We start from the raw sequence: 19111 nt of genomic DNA, 5'->3' as shown, positions 1-19111 counted from the left end.
GAAAGTCATGAAGAAACAATAATTTGTAAGGTGAACTATTAGTTGTGGCCATATGTTGTTATTTAGCTTGACAGCCAGAACAGCTTGCAGGTAGACGAGCCTATATGGCAAAAAAGCTGTTTACAAGGGATGCAAGTGTGAGAGTTTGTGCGTGCGTTCAGGCCATGTCCAGAAAATATGGAAGGAAAAAGAGTTAACGTTTTTGAATCAGTTTTGTAAATCTTTCCCAACTCAGACTCACTGAACTAATTCCATGTCATCACATTTTGAGCTTACTTTCAGTAAGCATTAGGCTATATTTATGATTAATATTCCAAACAGAGGTTGTTAACATAAGAGAAAGGAGATGCATATTTATTTGATAGACTTTATTGATTATGTGCACATTTTAGCATAGTAATTTGACACCATTATTAAGCTACATTGAAGATTACATCAAAGTTGCATCTGTTTGTGTAATACTATACAATGTCCTAACCATATTTCTCATTTCAATAGAATTTAAGACTAATAATTTTATATATTTGTAATTTAATTTTATATCTTCCTTTATACAGTTGGCAGGCATGAACGACAATAAAATCACTGAGAATCAAAGTCAAACCTATTTAGAATTATGACCCATTTTGAATTAATTTTCTTTAAAAGGAGATAATTTTTTTATTAATATAAACTAAAACACAGAAAGGATAAAAAAAAATAAAAAAAAAAAAAAAAAAAAACCTTAAAACCAAACTCTGGAGTACAAACTTCAGGCATGGGTTTCCATAGTACAGCAAAATTCAAATAAATGACTGAAGTTTCATTTGCCTCCAAGGACTTGATTGCATCGGTGATACAGTTATTCATTAGACATTCATTAAAGCCATCATTTAACATATATATCTATCCTAATTTGTAAAAACATGACCACACAGAAGAGCACTGAAAGTTTGCCTGAGCCACAACAATATCATGGATGACCATCTAGATACCACATATGTGAACCAATCTACTTACACTAAAGATGACTTTTAACAACTGCATTTGTCACAAAATGGGTCAAATAAAGAACACAGACCTGTTAAGTTTAGTTTACAGTGGAGATATTGCACAACCTAAATCACATCTGATTGAAGTAAAATCCTGTCTTACACAAAACCCACAAAGATCACCTTTTGAGTATCAAATCAAATACAGGGCGTTTGCAAATCGTTTGTTGAGTTAAGATCTGTACAACACTTCTATTTGGTTTAGACAGTTTACACGATACAACAGATACATATATATTCACACTTAACGCACCATTTTGTCACAAAAGGATAATCACTTGAATACACAACAGGCTGGTGAGCGAGAAAGCAGGGGAGGATTCGGGATTGGGATCAGGACTCCTGGAATGGCCTTGATTAAATATATTTGCCTAGTATTGGGAATGTTTTATCCTCACTTTGTGGAAGACACTGCCGGTTCAGCTTATCTTCTAAAGATGATCCTATTATGAAGACATTTGCTGCTGATGGCATCCTTGGCTTCGTATTTTGGCATTGCGTTTTCATAGGGCCCAAGTGTGATGAACAAGCAGCTCCAAACAACTACATACTCATCCAGGCATGCAAAATATACCTTCTCTTGATGCAACAAACCTTCCTGAGCTTTCACCCATCTCATATGTTCTCAAGTGTTATAGCATTAGTGTGCAAACATGTTTATGTAGCAAACAAATACATTCGACAGATACCTCCTTTACTGGCCTTCACAATCAATAACTCTATACATTAATGGGTTGGAAGACCTGATCAGTGACATTAGGTCATTGCGTCTTTCTCTTCAGGACATCCCTGAGACATATGTGATTGCACAAAACCAACCTCTTTTTGTATGCCTATCTGGCTATGGCATATTAAACACGTTGAAGGGTGTACAATTGTGTGTCAGGAAAAGGGACGTCAGGGAAGCAGCGACAGCTTGCTCACAAAAATGAAACAACGTTTTCACTACAACTACCTTATCTAGGTGCAACGACACAACACAAAGCAAGACCACCCACACTGTGCGACTACGTTCTCCTTAAGTGACATGCAAGTAACACAAGTGGCTAGCGCTAACAGCTGCGGTGGGTTAGTTTTCGACAATGGAAGCTTGTGCAAAATATTAACAACGTCACAATGTGTTATTGCAAAATCCAAAATCCTGCTCAAGCATGTAAAATACGGAACCATAAAACATTTGGCTTACATTACAATGTGGTGCACTGTTAAAATCATAAGATGGTGCCCCTTATCGTAACAGAACATGCTTCAGACAATTAGCAGACATACTTCAGATATCATATATCTTGAGAGAGCGTGGCTGCGGTGGATGGTTTTTTACAACAAAATGACCACCAAAACTTTTAATTTTCAAAAACAATCTAGGATATTATTAAAATAATAATAGGAGACTGGAATGAACAGGCAAAGCACACGTGTGCTAAGTGTATGCAGGTCCAGTCACTGTGTAGGTAGTGTAAAAGGGTGCATGCGAGTGTTTTCTGTGTGTGGTATTTTATTTTCACACACCTCCCTCCATCAGTTGGCCTCGAAAAAAACTGGAATGTGTCTAAAGAATTCAGTTGTGTTAAAAGATTAAACTGCAATAATGCTGTGATATCTCACTTCATAATGCAGTCTTTAGCAGTGCAGGCAGTGTTTTATTTGTGTCGCATTGCAAATTGATGTGCACAGATCCGAAGTGCAATGTACGATATAATTGGTCCTTCCTGTGTATAATTGACAAGTGTCTGTGTTTGTATGTTATCTAGAAAGACTGCATAACCTCTCTGTCTGTGTATGTGTTTCTGTGTCTGTGTATGTGTGTTTATTCCACGGAGAAGAGGCTTGCAAAGGATTTCCGAAGGTTGCGGATGGTCTCAGCCTTGGCTTCATCCTGACTAGGACTTTGGTGCTGGGCGGCCGGCGTTTCTGGAATGTTGAATGTATTGGTAAGAGACTGGGATTTGCTACAAAGAGAAGAAGTGGCAATAAAGGAGAGGAAGAGGCTATTAAAGTCATGCAGCAAATGCATGGAGATGGCTTTATAAAGGTATGGCAGAGAAAAATAAATAAGCTGTGAGAGAAGGAGAGAGATTGAAAATTCATATGCTTTCTATTGTGGTCATTCAAGCATCATGATTCAAGTGCAATGTTTACATCAGCCCTTGAACTTATGAGAAACGGGCATCTGTAGATGTTATATCACATGCACTTTACTCTGCGCCATTGTTTATTCTGGGCCACTATTCCTAAATAAAGAACCAAGTGTAAAGGCACATCTCAGTAATATAATTTTATTTTTTATTTTTTTGTAGGGCTCACTGCTATATTGCATTAGTCACCTTAGAACTTTATTGAGGAATAGTGGGAATAAGATGAACACATTCATACTTGCTGACAATCGCTTGACAGTGAAAATAGATCAAATGCACATTTCAATTCAGAAAAATGCAATTTCCACAATCAAGTGCATGAATGGTTTGGGTGTAAGACTGAAGAAAGCCATCTTCGGCATGCAAAATACCAGATCATCTAGTGTGCATACTTCTGTATCTCCATTGTTTTAATTAGGCGTCTGCCTATATGTATAAGCCACATTCATCATTATTACTATTATTGTCAAATGTCATGTTCATTATCATCATCAACATTATCAAAATCTGTTTATGAATATTTAAGGGAATTAAAGTCATCATAGTATGCTTTGCAGAATCTGTTAAAAAGCTTTTGGACGTGTTTATCCATTCATTTCATTTCATCCATTCTGTTGAATACTTGGTAGTAGCCAATACACCCATGGCTAAAATATGGAATATATACCAAAATTATTAGATTATAGATTTGGGGGGGGGTGGGGCAGCTTTAGCTAAATAAAGTTAATCATAAAGATGATTTCAGGCAATTTTCCATTAGTCTAAATCCAACCATAACTTTCAACACACTTTTTCATTCATTTTTGTTGTTTTTGTAAATTAAAGAAAACAATGTTATTGTTGTTGTTAAAGAAAACAATACTTTTCAGAAAGGATGCATTATATTTATCAAAAGTGACAGCTAAGACATTTATAATATTACAAAAGATTCCTGTTTCAAATACTTTACATAGTGTTATTTTGAAACTTGTCATGTGAGTTAAGAATTTTACGATGTAGCAGAGGAGAATGGCCACCATCTACCTAGTGTAGTCATTTGCGTGGGTGATGAAACATCATCAATAAATGGAAAAACATGTCCAGATGCTTATGAATCATAACAACCTTTACATCCAGTCAACTGCACTTACAAATTTGAAGCAAATATGACAGAGGACAAAAAACATCTTACTTAAGCTGTGGCGATCCACTCAGAGCCGGGTGATCAGGACTTGGCTTCTGTGGAGGTGTAGGTTTCTGCTGCAAGGGAGGTCGTGCACCTCCTGGGCCTCCTAGACCTCCCTGGCTCTGTGCAGTAGGCCGTGGTTGCTGAGTGGTAGGAGGGCGAGGACTGCTCTGCGTTTGCAGAGGTGGTTGAGGAGCGTCCTGGGTTGGCTGTGGTCCACCCTGGGATGGCTGCCTGGTTGGCTGGCCTTGTCTTGGCTGCTGAGGCCTCTGCTGAGGCTGACCAGCTGGTTTGGGACCCTGGCCGCCAGTTTGAGGCCTTTGTGGTTGCTGTTGGGTACCACCTTGCTGGGACCTGTGTGACTGAGGAGAACCACCCGGGCCACGCTGGGCAGGACCCTGTGCCGTAGCTGGCCTCTGATGACCTGCGGCTCCTTGACTGGCTTGTCGCTGTGGGGGTTGATTGGGCCGGGTTTGTTGGGTAGGGGGGTTCTGAGCATTAGGACTGGTCACAGACTGGGTTTGGGCAGGGGGCTGGCCCTGGGGAGACGGACGTTGCTGTGGTGGGGCTCCCTGACGGACAGCAGTAGTGCTAGCAGCCGCTTGTTGTGGACCTCCTAAAAACAGAGCTAATTTTTACTGTGTAAACAGGTTATAATATAAACACAAACTATTGAACACAAACTATTAACCATTTTTTGAAAATCTAAAGTCTCTGTTTTGCTTACAGTGAAATTAACACCAAGTAAGTATTCACACCAACATTTTAAAACAAAAAAACATCCTTTAAAACATAATTACAAACCAACATAAACAAAAGAAATCAACAGCTGTTAACACATCAGTTCAGACCAACATGATCACATGCTGTCGATGAGAATTATTATTTTTTTTATAGCAGAGAACTATTCTAATCTCTTTTCCATCACACCGCAAAGAACATTGGCCAACCAATAAGATTTACACATTTGGTCATGCGCCAGAGATATTGCTGCAAAACTATAACTTTGTGACTATCAAAAACAAAGTATATTTCTAAGCATTCATGAATAACAGAGGAAGAATCTCTAATCGGCAATGAAAATGGATATTGAGCAGCCTACGTCTTTTGGTGTTGGCTTGACTGAAGGATTGACTAAAGTCTGCATGTAATGAAAATGAAACAAAAAAAAAACACAAAATGTTAGAGAACATTACTAGTCTTGTAAAATTACCTTCACCTCTAGATAAACACATCAAAACTCAACACTTCAAAAATTAAAAAAATAACACACCAACCAGCAGCTATATTTCAAGACTTGTGTGATGAACAGATCAAAACTTGACACTTTATTCACTAAAAATGTTCCCCACTCAGATTAGCAACCTTTAATATGCGACATCAATTCTGTAAAACCTGTTGCAGTGTGTCATCATATAGCATATTTGAAAACTATGGGGTGGAGAAAGATTATGAGTAATAATGACGTATATTTTAACTTATTTTAACTATTGTATGGTTTCATAAGACGTCTTTGTATGTACTATTTTCATGGTACAATATGACCATTTTGGAGTTTGGCAGTAAAAATCACTGTTTACTTTCATAGTATGTAAAACTGCAGCTTAAGCATTGTTCAGAATATCTCATTATGTGTTCAACAAGCTAGAAGGTCATACATAATGTGAAGGGGAGTAAATGATGAATGAATTTTTATTATTGAATTGTGCCGAAAAGGTTGGCTTCATTCTTCAGTGTAAACCCTTACCCTGTGGAGGAGGGCGCTGTTGCACCTGGGGGACACTAGACTGAGAGATGGGTTGAGGTGAAACAGCTGGGCCCTAAAATATACAACAAACATAAGAAAGGAGAGTATATCAGAAACCAAACCACACAGAAACAGAATGCTGGCACACACAAATTTCAGTGCACGTTTTAGTATTTTTAGAAACGCCTTTAGTCACTCTCATTAAAAAAAAAACTTCCAAACAACTGTAATCTCAAAAATTGCTGATGATCATCACTATAGATACATAAATAAATGGCTGATGCCAACAAAAGTGCAGTCATTTATCTTAAGGCAATCAGTTTAACACAAATGTGGAGGGAATTAAACCAAGCGATTTGATGCAGAGGTGATGAGAAATGATGTCTGAGTATTTAACTTGTGCATTAAAGGCATTTCTCACTCTCATTCTCTCCCATCTGTGTGGCTATGAATCATTTCAATCACAGCTTTGGGAATAATGGAGAATATTAATCTATGCACTGCAGTCAAAAAGGATCTCAGACTCATGCTGTGACTACAAGTTTTGCATATTTCTGCTGAATAAATTGACAATAAATACTCACTGGTGGGAGGAAACTGCACCATTTTACTGTATTATTCAGCAGCATTTCACTGCTTAATGTTGCATAAGCAGAAATTACAGTTTTTATATGCATGTTTTTAGATCAGATATGCTATCAAGCAGTAGCAATATTTTGAATGGCCAACAGGCCAGCTCTAACTGAACAGCTCATTAAAATTTGATCTTTGATTTTGCACAAAGCAAATCTTTTTTAACATCTCACATAAGAATATACAACTTTTATTCCTTTTCATACAAATGATGATTACAGGGGCAGATTAGTGATTCATAAATACTTATTTTTGTGCTTGTTCTTGCAGAAAAAGCCTTTTGCTGTAGTGCATGATTTGTAAACGAACACATTTTGACATTTGCATCACTTAACCAGCTCCCATAACCTACAGACTTGTAGAAGCAAGCTAAAATTGCATGGTTGTGTCAACAAATGCACATTTCATTTCCAAAATGCTGCATTATGTACAAAAAACACCATAATAAAACAGTGCAAGATTCATGTTCATCTGTTGCAGATAAAACCAAACATGCTTTTAGAGGCACTGACATTTTGCTTGTGACACAAAGCAACCAAGAAGCAACATAATATCATTTTGCAGAAATGTCACCACAGGCACATTTTCCATTGAGGCTGGGTTGAGCATATATGAGGATGTTTTGGAGCGAGTGTGTTAACCTGAGAACGGACTGGAGTGGGAGCTGAAGTGTGTGGCAAAGTCTGGTTCATTTTAGCCACAACAAGATCAGCTATCAGTGCCCGGTCCTCATCCTGCTGGTCTCCTATGAGGGGCATTGAGCAGCCCACCACCTAACAGACACACACACAGAACGTTTGCCCAAGGCATTAAGGATATTATTATTATTATAATTATTTTGATAATTGATTGTTTTTACAGATGTTGTTACCTCTATGATGTAATCTCTACCATCTTTACCATGCAATGCCTCTACAGCGCATATATCAAGACCCCCGAAAACCTCAGAGCATCTGTCCACCCACATACGATACCTGCAGGGAAAAACGCAAATGAAGACCTTGTGCATTCCACTAAAAGTATCCACCCACACTGTTGCCCAGAGTAAACAAGGGAATCAGGATTACTGCAGTGCAAAACATTAATATTTGGCTTGGTATCATCGACTGCTTTGAGTGAAAATCCTCTAGCGAACCAAACTCTGTTTTTTGTTTCAAAATAAATTAATTTCAAGAAAAATATGTGATACATGTTCAGTGTAGGCTTTTCCTGAAAAACAATTCCATCAGTATTAGTTTTTTTTTTAATAAATATATATATATGTAAATGACTTTTACATCACTAAGATTATTTGGGCTGCCATTTTTTGAAATAAAACCAAAATAGCAAAATGACTTAATTAATTAAATGTATGCAATTAAGTCATATTTAATGTTTATATACAATCACAACTGTTTTGGCCAAATTACGTAGCAAGGGACAAACAAGGAGCTTTTTGATGTTTGCATTTTAAACCACAATCGCAAATTTTTCCCAAATCATAGCCCTAATGATAATACAATTGTCTCAAAATGTATTGAGCTGCCTTGCAGCCCTCTGCATTCTAACTAAAATCGAACATCATAAGTAGCTGATTTTACATACTTTAGGCAGCAAATCGTGTGAAATGCACTGCAATTTCCAAAAAAGTATATTATTATTATATTCAACATTTCTTTCACTTCATCCAACATCTTGAATAAAAAATGCGATGCTGTTTAAGAATTTGATTTAAATGAGGTATTTTATAAGGAAGAGTTCCATGTAATATCCTATAGTGCTGTCTACTGAGGCAGCTCACAAGGTTTTGGAAAAAAAAAAAACTATTAGCATATATGATATGCATAATGCATAACATGTTCAATTATGCAAAATATGTCATTTTTAGATGAGCAAACATATAATAAGGTTATCTAATGTCATGTTATAGGAACTTTATAATATGCCTTGTGTCGTGGAAGAAGGAACATCCTGCAAGATGTGTGTACCTGTCAGACATGGCCACCTGCTCTAACATGGCTGATCCTGTGTTGGTCTTCCAGTTGCCAGATATAGATGTCCTCCTGTCCAATAACACAACAGCAGGTATGACACGGTGTTTTACAATCAGTTTCAGTGATATTGTTAAAGGCATAGATTCCATCCATGTTGAATTGACATGAAAACTCTGGTTTTAGATTCTTACATGTAGGCCTTGTAATTGTCACCGATTTTCTGGATTCGGATGTCATACTTGGCATCAATAAAAGGCTCAGATGTGGCATACGTCTTTGTCAAAGCTACAACACTAGCAATGTCTTGGAAATCATATTGATTGTCCACTTTGACCTGTACAGAGAATTTGAATTGCACAAGTTTGGGATTTCTAATTAGTTTAATGAAAGACATTATTATCATATATTTAAAAAGCAATTGACAGGAATGTCTAAGAAAGGGTATCAGTCATACCTTTCCCATGCCAGAATGAGCATGACCCATCTTCACTACCACAGGAAAGCCAGGTGTAGTGATCTGAAGACAAGAGAGATATATGAAGAATTTTTTAAAGAATAATAATATAACATATTATAATATAATATAATATTATTAATACAAAACTTATATTAATAATATAACACTTATAATGTTAGATTTATATTTCAAATAAATGCTGTTCTTTTGAACCTTCTATTCATCAAAGAATCTTGAAAAAAAGGTTTCATGGTTTCCACAAAAATATTAAGCCACACAACTGTTTTCAACATTCATAATAATAAGAAATGTTTCTCAGCATATTAGAATGATTTCTGAAACAGACTGGAGTAATGGCTGCTGAAAAATCTGTCAGCTTTGTCATCACAAGAATAAATTACATATTAAAATATATTAAAATAGAAAACAGTTACATAAAATTGAAAATAATTTTTTTAATTTTACTGTTTTTACTTTATTTTTGATCAAATAAATTAAATGTAGGGTAGGCAATTTCGCAAGAGCCCCACCCTCCCTGCATAATCATGCTGCAAAGCCACGCCTCCCCCAAAACACACAAACACGCTCCGTCAGAGCAGAGACTAACCTGCGGCACGTTGAGAGACGGCATTGGTGCAGGACGGAATGCAGCGCCATCAGATTACCTCACATCTCATTCACCGGTGAGAAAACATTACAGTACATAATGTCATAATAATGCCTTTCATTCACGCTGGAATGCGCTGATGACGTATCATGTCTGCGCAAACAGGGTGCGCAGAGATATGCAAATACATATTTGACAGGCAGGCAAGACAGCCTATCGTAATGTTCTGACTGAACATTTTAATTGGACGAAGTTTTTTGGGTCCTACGCCTCCCACAGACTATATATATATATATATATATATATATATATACATTTAGACCACTAAACCTAAAGAGTGCTATCAAGATGTGAAGAGACTTTTAACCATCATAACAAACAATGTTTTTAAACCAAATCACCTACCCCTCCTTTAAGTCCTGGTGAGCATAAGAAACCTCCTTCAAAAACATTAAAAGTGTTTGACAGTAGTGTGTGTGTGTGTGTGTGTATGTGTGTGTGTGTGTGTGTGTGTGTGTGTGTGTGTGTGTGTGTGTGTTTTGTGACATATCAGGACACAACTTTGTATAATGACATGGGTATGACACAGGTATTACAAGGAGAGGGTGACTTATGAGGACATAACCCATGTCCCCATTTTTCAAACTGCTTATATACCATACAGAATTAGTTTTTATTTTTTTATTTTTATTTTTTTGAGAAAGTAAAAATGCACAAAGTTTCCTGTAAGGGGTAGGGTTAGGTGTAGAGTTGGTGTAGGGCAATAGCACATACAGTTTGTAAAGTATAAAAACCAATATGCCTAAGGAATGTCCCCACAATTCACAAAAACAAACATGTGTGTGTGTCTGTGTGTGTATGTGTGTGTGTGTGAGTGTGTGTGTGTGTGTGTGTGTGTGTGTGTGTGTGTGTGTGTGTGTGTGTGTATAAATATAGAATTCTATGCATGCCATTACTCAGCCATGTTTTATTGCAGATATTAATATACAATATTATTATATTTTCTTATCCGATAAACTATTTAATAGAAAATGACACCAACAACAAGTAGCTTTACTTTTAATTGATTAGTAATAGGAGAACATGTTGTATTTGCAGTCTCAGTGGTACTTGATAGGCATCTTCTTTATATTGCTTGCTGCAGTGATTGAAATGCGAAAGCAAAATCTTTCTGCTCAGGGACAAAATGAGCCCACTGAATTACGCCTGAGTCTGCTGTCCTTTATCTTAGAAAAAGGCGAGTGAGAGAGGAAAACATTCTGGCAAAGAGTGTGTCTGGGATCACTTATGTGTGAAGATGCCTGCAGTGGAGGAATAGGAGGTGGTGGTTGCACTGCAGCAAGCCTCCCCCTCCTATTAAAACCTGAACTATGTCTATAAGAACTGTGATGTACCACACAATTACACTAGTCTGGAGTTTCGAAATTTCCAGTCAAGCAAGGGATATAACTATGCTAAGTTGAGTGGAGCAATGCTGACCTGGGGCACTGAATATGCATGAGTCTTTTATATTTTATTATTGACTGCATCCAGGCACCGCTGTCCCTGCCACAGATGGGAGCTTTGTGTGGGGTCCAGTGCGACCGTCTAGAGCACTATAGCTCAGGGTTTACTGGTGAGGAGGGCCAGGAGAGGGACAGGGACGGGGACAGATGGTTAAACACTCACCATCTCCTTGTGGTTGGGGTAATAAACCTGGTCGATCAGTGGGAACTCTTCTGGACCCAACTGCTTGTACAATCTGGACAACTGACCAAACTGATAGATGCATGGCGACCCACATACAGACATACATACATAAACACAGAAACACAGAAAAAGCTATTATGCAGCAATAGTTAAAATTAGAATTAGAATTCCTGAAAAATTTGCTTTAATGCCTAAAAAAGGCATACCCAAAGTAAATTGCATTCTGTTCTTGAACCATTTTGAGTATATGCAAGGTTTTGGTCTTATTTGAAAGGTGACAATCTGAGGTTTGTTCCTAAACAGAACACACCTCAGAATCACTGTAAGTCTTACTGATATTGTGTAATAGAACTTTGAACGCACTGAAAAAGGAACAAACATTCCGCCTACATTTTATTTTGGAAACAGATGCCTGCAGATGACTATAGCTTGGAGCTATTAGCTGGAAAACACAATGTGATCACAGTAGAAGCCTTGTTGGTGGTCTGACAAAGACACTTACTGTATCTTAAAATCAGAAGAATCTCAGCTTTCCAAAGATATGTGACATGTTTAGCTTTTTTGTTGAGTTGTTGTATGTCACAAAGTTAACCATCAAAAACATGCACAGGCAGGCGGTACAGTGGAACGCTAACAGTTTAAGGACATTTAAAGCCCTTTTGATAACACTCTGTTTAACTGGAAACATGGAAAAAGGGTTCCTACACTTTTCGACAAGTATTTTATTTTTATTTATTTTTTTCATTCTTCTTTTCAGTTGTTGAAAAAATAAATTTAATTGATCATTAAAAATAATTTGGATTCAGACTGTTTGGGATATTAATTATTTAGTCTGATCTGTGGTGCAGCTTGACCTAATTCATTGAAAATAATTGACTAAAGTCAATTATTTGATTAATATATTTCTCTCTATACAAGAGCAACATAAAGCCTTAATTAGAGCTTCTAAATTGATTATAGAAATACATTTTATAAGATTTTATGGTAACACTTAAAACCTTTATATAATGCATTATAAAAGTACTTTTATTTTCTTGATTATGCCTTGTAACGCAGCTTATAATGTATTTGTAATTACATAATCTCATGAATAATTGTAACCACAATTATAATACATCAAAATACTTATTTATTAATTTTTACACCTTATGAAAGTATAATGCATTAAACAAATGACAGACAAACCTTCAACTATTATAATGCATTTTAACTTTGGTTACAATTATTTATGAAAAGACATAATGCATTACAATGTATATTATCAATACCTTTGCTTTAAGGCTTTATGTAAAGTGTTAGCAATTTGAATCAGTTCCATGATTTTTCCAAGACTGGAAAACAACACTTTCTTTTACTGTGGGAATACGAAAATGTGTATTTTTTATTATTATTATGGAAATATGTTTAAAATACATAATTAATACAATTTTGGACACCCTAAGAACATCCCTAATTGGCTGATCAGTATGGACTGATGTATGCAGTGCTCACCACCCATGGTTTGTCACAGAAGTTGTAGACAGAGTGAATGGAATTGACACTGGGCAGACCAGCATACTGAAGTCCAATCACAATGTTCCTGTGGTCGCCATTCTTGGCCATGCTAAAAGCATGCTGTCGCACCAGCACAAAATCTGGCTTGAAACACCTCAATGACCAAAGAAATGTTAGAAAATTATTATCAGTAATTATACTGTGATTAATTGAAGCAAATACACAGAATTATACAGAATTCAGAATTCATCAACAAAGTAAATCCACTGAACTTAATGTTTTATCTTTTCAGTAGAAAAAAACATTCTGAAAGATTTCCACAACAGATGTAAAACCTACTTTGTGATTTTGTTGCCATTGCGGATGGCCTCAATGTCCACGCTATAGCTTCCTGTTGCATGAGCCACCAGATTAACCTCAGAGAATTCAGCTGAAAATCAATGAAAATCACCAGATGGAATGAAAGGATCAATGCATGTGATCAGTAAAGTGATGCTGTCAAAGCATTTATACTAAAACAGCACCTGAAGCCTGTGGTGGGTTGCCAGTGTGGTTATGTTAAAACTACAAAAACATATTTTTTACGCTTACCATCAATAATATACCATCAATATTTCCTTTTAAGACAGGATTTTTGACTGACACTGTTATTAAGAAAAAATCAAAACACAAAAGTGGAATTGTCAAAAGGCGTTTTGAATCCCTGCTGTCTGGTATTCCAGAGTGTTGTGAAAGTCTTGCCTAAATCCCTAGATTACTGTGTACTAATTAATAGTGTTACACATAAAACTCTAATCAAACATAAATTCAAGCAGTTGTTCAATAAAAAAAATGTTTCTTATGGTCAAAATTACTTTTGGATTATTTTAAAGTTGCTACCAAATCTGTCTCGTCCATAACTAATTATTTTAAAGGATATTATTATAACAGATTAATTTTCTTTTATCCTCGTCTATAATCGATTAGATCTTGCATTTCATTACTAGGGAGAGCTTTGATATATTGCCCCATCCTTTTCAAAACACAAACAAATGCCACTGAAGAAATGACAAAGGCTCAGTATTGCAATTGCAACTCAGAGTGATAACAATAATCTCTAGCCAGTTGATTTTGTTAAATCTAACATCTAATTCATTACAAGCACATTGTTGAGTTGTACTGCTCTGTTAAAAAAATCTCACCTGTTCTACTTTAATGTCAAATTCACCATGAACCTTCATGCCTTTAAACACCTTTGCCCTGAAGAAAGAAAGATAAAAAAAAATAAAAAACATTTTTGCAGTCATGAGTCATAGTTAACAAAAACACTTAAACTGTGTCCAAACTAGATTATGCAACTGTGAAATGGTGTGAAAGTCATGTATTTCAAATATTCATCAAGCATGAGTTCTTTGTGTAAGGGAGGCTTAGGAGTTTTATTTCAATGTCTGGAACTATGTGATTTTGTGCAGCAAACTTCATAATAATATATAAATATTTATATGCTACTGTTATACTTGGGGGACAAAAACTATAAATCATTTGCTTTTACACAGAGACATACAATTTCATCTCAGAATGCAAAGTCATGTTTTTCAGTCACAAAATAAAATAATTAGATGGATGGATGGATGGAATGTTGCCTCCACTTAAAGGGTTAGTTCACCCAAATATTAAAATTATGTCATTAATGACTCACCCTCATGTCGTTCCAAACCCGTGAGACCTCCGTTAATCTTCGGAACACAGTTTAAGATAATTTAGATTTAGTCCAAGAGCTTTCAGTCCCTCCATTGAGAATGTATGTACGGTATACTGTCCACGTCCAGAAAGGTAATAAAAACATCTTCAAAGTAGTCCATGTGACATCAGAGGGTCCGTTAGAATTTTTTGAAGCATCGAAAATACATTTTGGTCCAAAAATAGCAAAAACTACGACTTTATTCAGCGTTGTCTTCTCTTCAGGGTCTGTTATGAGCGCGTTCACAACACTGCAGTTTAGTGATATCCGGTTCGCGAACGAATCACTCGATGTAACCGGATCTTCTTGAACCAGTTCACCAAATCGAACTGAATCGTTTGAAACGGTTCGCGTCTCCAATAAGCATTAATCCACAAATGACTTAAGCTGTTAACTTTTTTAATGTGGCTGACACTCCCTCTGAGTCAAAATAAACCAATATCCCGGAGTAATCCATTTACTCAAACAGTACACTGACTGAACTGCTGTGAAGAGAGAACTGAAGATGAACACCGAGCCGAGCCAGATAACGAACGAAAGATTGACTCGTTCTCGAGTCAAGAACCGGTTGCATTGGTTTTGTCGGACGCGTCACGAATTCGTGATGGGAAGAGCGATGATTTTCCGCGATGCCTGGTTCTTTCGGACGTTCGATTCACATACACGGTTGTCTGAAGAAAACGGTTCACCAGTTCTTTTGCGCTCGACTGATAATGTGCTAATGCTGTTATGGCGATGATTGCCGAAGGCTTGATTCAAGCCTTCAGTTTACCCGCGCTCATAACGTCAGCGCAAAATCAGTTCAGAATCAATCATCAAAAGAACCAGGTTTAGTTGAATCGAACTGTGTGTCAGTTTGCGTCACGTTGAAAAGGCATGCCGCAGTATCATCAGCTCCTAGGTTCTCGAATCGGACGGTCCGACATGCAAACGGTTCTTGACTCGAGAACGAGTCAATCATTCGTTCGTTATCTGGCTCGGCTCGGTGTTCATCTTCAGTTCTCTCTTCACAGCAGTTCAGTCAGTGTACTGTTTGAGTAAATGAATTACTCTGGGATATTGGTTTATTTTGACTCAGAGGGAGTGTCAGCCACATTAAAAAAGTTAACAGCTTAAGTCATTTGTGGATTAATGCTTATTGGAGACGCGAACCATTTCAAACGATTCAGTTCGATTTGGTGAACTGGTTCAAGAAGATCCGGTTACATCGAGTGATTCGTTCGCGAACCGGATATCACTAAACTGCAGTGTTGTGAACGCGCTCATAACAGACCCTGAAGAGAAGACAACGCTGAATAAAGTCGTAGTTTTTGCTATTTTTGGACCAAAATGTATTTTCGATGCTTCAAAAAATTCTAACGGACCCTCTGATGTCACATGGACTACTTTGAAGATGTTTTTATTACCTTTCTGGACGTGGACAGTATACCGTACATACATTTTCAATGGAGGGACAGAAAGCTCTCGGACTAAATCTAAAATATCTTAAACTGTGTTCCGAAGATTTACGGAGGTCTTACGGGTTTGGAACGACATGAGGGTGAGTCATTAATGACATAATTTTAATATTTGGGTGAACTAACCCTTTAAAAGTATCTGAATGCATATGAAATTAACTTTTTGGTGTTGTTTTTATTTCAGTATTCCAGGAAATGTCACTAGCCCTCATGGGCTCTTTAAATACTGTATATATTTCTCAAATATTGTATACTCATATAATTCCTTGAGTATACAATAGGAAATTTTGATCCATGCTGAAAATGGTTCCTATAAGTTCTTCAGAGATTTTTACCTGTGAAAACTCCAAAAGTACCTCAATTACCTTTTCATTTTCAAAGACTTTGTGTTAACACTATAGCCAGTCTTCTCTTAAACACAGCAACGCAATACCTTTTAATCTGGACTCAAAAGCTAATGTAATATACTTGGCAATAGGGTTTCACTGCTTCTCCATTAACTGGCCCAGAATGAATAGTGAAATGCGCACAAACACACGCGCGGGCACACCCACAACTACACGGGAGCGCGTGCCAGAAAGGCCCATAGATTAATGAGTCACGACATTTGGATAGTGACTCTTTTTGGCCTGTAATAGCAGGAGCTACACCTCAGGTGCGAGCCTGAAACGTGAAAGAAACACTTGAATAATCTGTTTATAAACTCCAAGTCAAATATTCAAAATTCATTGGATCATGCGTCTTACCAGTCTGTCTGCTGATCATCAATGACCAGGAGGATTTTGGCATTGCTCGAGCCGATTCCTCTCTCGGTGGCCTCGTTAAAGGTAGCAGCAGCGGCGGCGGTGGTCTGTTTGACGGCGTTGGAAAGGGAGGAAAAAAAGCCGGCGCCGGTAGACTGGCTGGGGGGTTGACGCCTCTCTTGAGAGCCCGGCGAAAGCACCGGGGCAGGGCTCTGCTGCGGCGGATCGGGCCGCTGTAAATCGCTCATGTAGCCATTGGGCAAGTTGGACATGAAATTACTGTCCGATAGTCGACGTCGCAGGTAATTCATGGTGAAGATGAAAAGGGATGCGACGTTAAATTATACCCTGCAGGTTCTGCACGGCACAAAAAAAAAAGAAAAAAGACGATTGGAAGACCGATCAGGTATCTGATATCTAGGATGCAACCGAGCGTTTCAGTTTAAAACGAGACGCGAAAATGAGTGATACGCAATTCTCCAGGGTGCACCTAAAAGCAAAGGTCGTGCTTCACAACATGCAAAGCTGCACTGCAACAAATGAAAGAAACCAAATAAGCACTTTACTAAAATCACGATTAAATATGCGTAAATAAATTCTCGTAATAGCCTGAAAGTGTGACTGAATGACTTACATCACTGAGAATATCGTTCAACAATTGGCATTAGGATTTCATGCTCCTTCCATTGATGTCGATGATGTTTAGATCCTGTTCAACGGGCGTGGAGAAAAACAATCCTAGCGAAGAGGCACTTGTTAAAAGTGTGGTCGCTCGGTTAGGGTATAGTAATTTTCAGAAATTAAACTCGGTGAGGTAAAATCTCCGGCCAGATTCTCTGCGATCCGGTTGGGGCTTCGGAGGATGCAAGGATTGCATCACTCGTGCCATCCGATCCTAGCAATCCGCTCAGTGTTTTCCCTCGTCATTTTTTTCTGACCCATCATGAGTTTTTCCCGTTGCGCACGTTCTTTACGCACGGGACAGACGTGGGTGTTTAGATGCGTACAGTGATGAATGGGGAGGAGAGACGATTTTGGCATGTGCTTGTGTTCATTTTAAGGAAGCGAGAGACATCGATTGAACATCACTGACAGTGGGTGGTGCTGCCTAGAGATTTAAGAGCTTGTAACTAAAAGGTTGTAGGTTGAGACTCTGAAGGTGGCCATCCTTGAACTGTCACCATGGTGCCCTTGAGCAACACACCTAAACCCAGGTTGTTCCCTCGGGATTGTCCTTGTACATTATAGGGATGCTGTAAGGGGCTTTGAAGAAAAGCCTAAGATAACTGACGATTAATTATGAGAGAGTTTGTCTTACATATATATTAGAAATAATAATAATAATAATAATAGGTGATGTTGAAGCAGTGTTAGAAATTATTGTTTTATTACTGTTATCATCATCATCGTTATTATTATTATTATTATTAAAGGGCACTTTATGCACCTTTACATTTATTTTAAGGCACAATTGGGAATAGAATATAATGTGTTGAAATACACCATCTATGAAAAGCAAGGATGGGTTTTCAGTACTCTGGACAGTGACTGTGGAAATACTCCTTCCTGACTGTGTTTTCAGCACCCTGGACAGGGAATCGATTTGTTCTTGGTGTTGCGGTTAATAGGAAAGACCGGGGCACTTTTTGATACAGTGAAAAATCCTCTTAAATTGTCAATGGGGGTTATGTGCTTTATTAAACTATTGTATTCTGTAATAAATGCTACATTGCTTCCAGTTCAGGTCTTTTGTATGCACTTTGTTAAATTTGGAGACGTTTTACTCAAGATGCCTTCAATGGAGATACCACAGATGATCATCATAACTGATGTCCATCACATGTAGATTTATATCTAAAAGTTTTTATTTAAATTTTTCTCTCTTACATTCAGAAATTAAAATTTAATAAAAGGCCAACAATAAAAAAAAGCTGATTACATTAAAAGTCCAAAAATATTGGCATCAGTTCATACTTTTAACACTTTCTCTGGCAAGCGAATGCGATGGGACCTTTTTCTGGTTTGGTCAGGTTATGCTTGACATATACCCCTTTTCTGTATAGTCACATACCTTAAAGTCAGCATAAAATAGAAATTTTCTAAGTTTGAAAAATGCATATAATAGATCTTATTTAAAAAAAAAACTCATAATGTCATGTCATAACATAAATGCCATAACATAAACATAATCTTCTTGGTTAAAGGACAGACCTCTTTCTGGTAATGTATGCTAGATTTCTCCAATCATTTAGTCCACTTT

The 19111-nt window shown here is 37.3% G+C and overlaps 1 protein-coding gene across 4 annotated transcripts; it reads right to left on the bottom strand.

The window, feature by feature from the left end:
- Positions 1-2698: 2698 nt before the first annotated feature.
- On the bottom strand, positions 2699-17805 carry LOC109084274 (synapsin-1-like). 4 transcript variants are annotated; one of them, XM_042762460.1, is made up of 15 exons: positions 17486-17805; positions 16855-17208; positions 14113-14170; positions 13271-13362; positions 12929-13085; positions 11417-11506; positions 9139-9201; positions 8876-9018; positions 8679-8753; positions 7583-7685; positions 7353-7484; positions 6079-6151; positions 4338-4947; positions 3559-3592; positions 2699-2942 (listed from the first exon to the last, which is right to left on the bottom strand). In XM_042762460.1, the coding sequence occupies exons 2-14, from the start codon at positions 17160-17162 to the stop codon at positions 3577-3579; spliced, it is 1920 nt and encodes a 639-aa protein (XP_042618394.1). In that variant the 5' UTR covers positions 17163-17208; positions 17486-17805; the 3' UTR covers positions 2699-2942; positions 3559-3576. The 4 variants fall into 4 exon arrangements, with proteins under 4 accessions (XP_042618394.1, XP_042618392.1, XP_042618391.1 ...); XM_042762458.1 differs by lacking the exon at positions 3559-3592 and having other exon boundaries at positions 2699-2980; positions 16855-17381; XM_042762457.1 differs by lacking the exon at positions 3559-3592 and having other exon boundaries at positions 2699-2980; positions 17486-17804.
- Between the last annotated feature and the right edge of the window lie 1306 nt (positions 17806-19111).

The sequence above is a fragment of the Cyprinus carpio genome, chromosome A8 (assembly GCF_018340385.1).
Source record: "Cyprinus carpio isolate SPL01 chromosome A8, ASM1834038v1, whole genome shotgun sequence".
NCBI lineage: Eukaryota > Metazoa > Chordata > Actinopteri > Cypriniformes > Cyprinidae > Cyprinus > Cyprinus carpio.
Note: the sequence above shows the minus strand (reverse complement) of the source record. Positions and strands in the feature narration are given on the sequence as shown.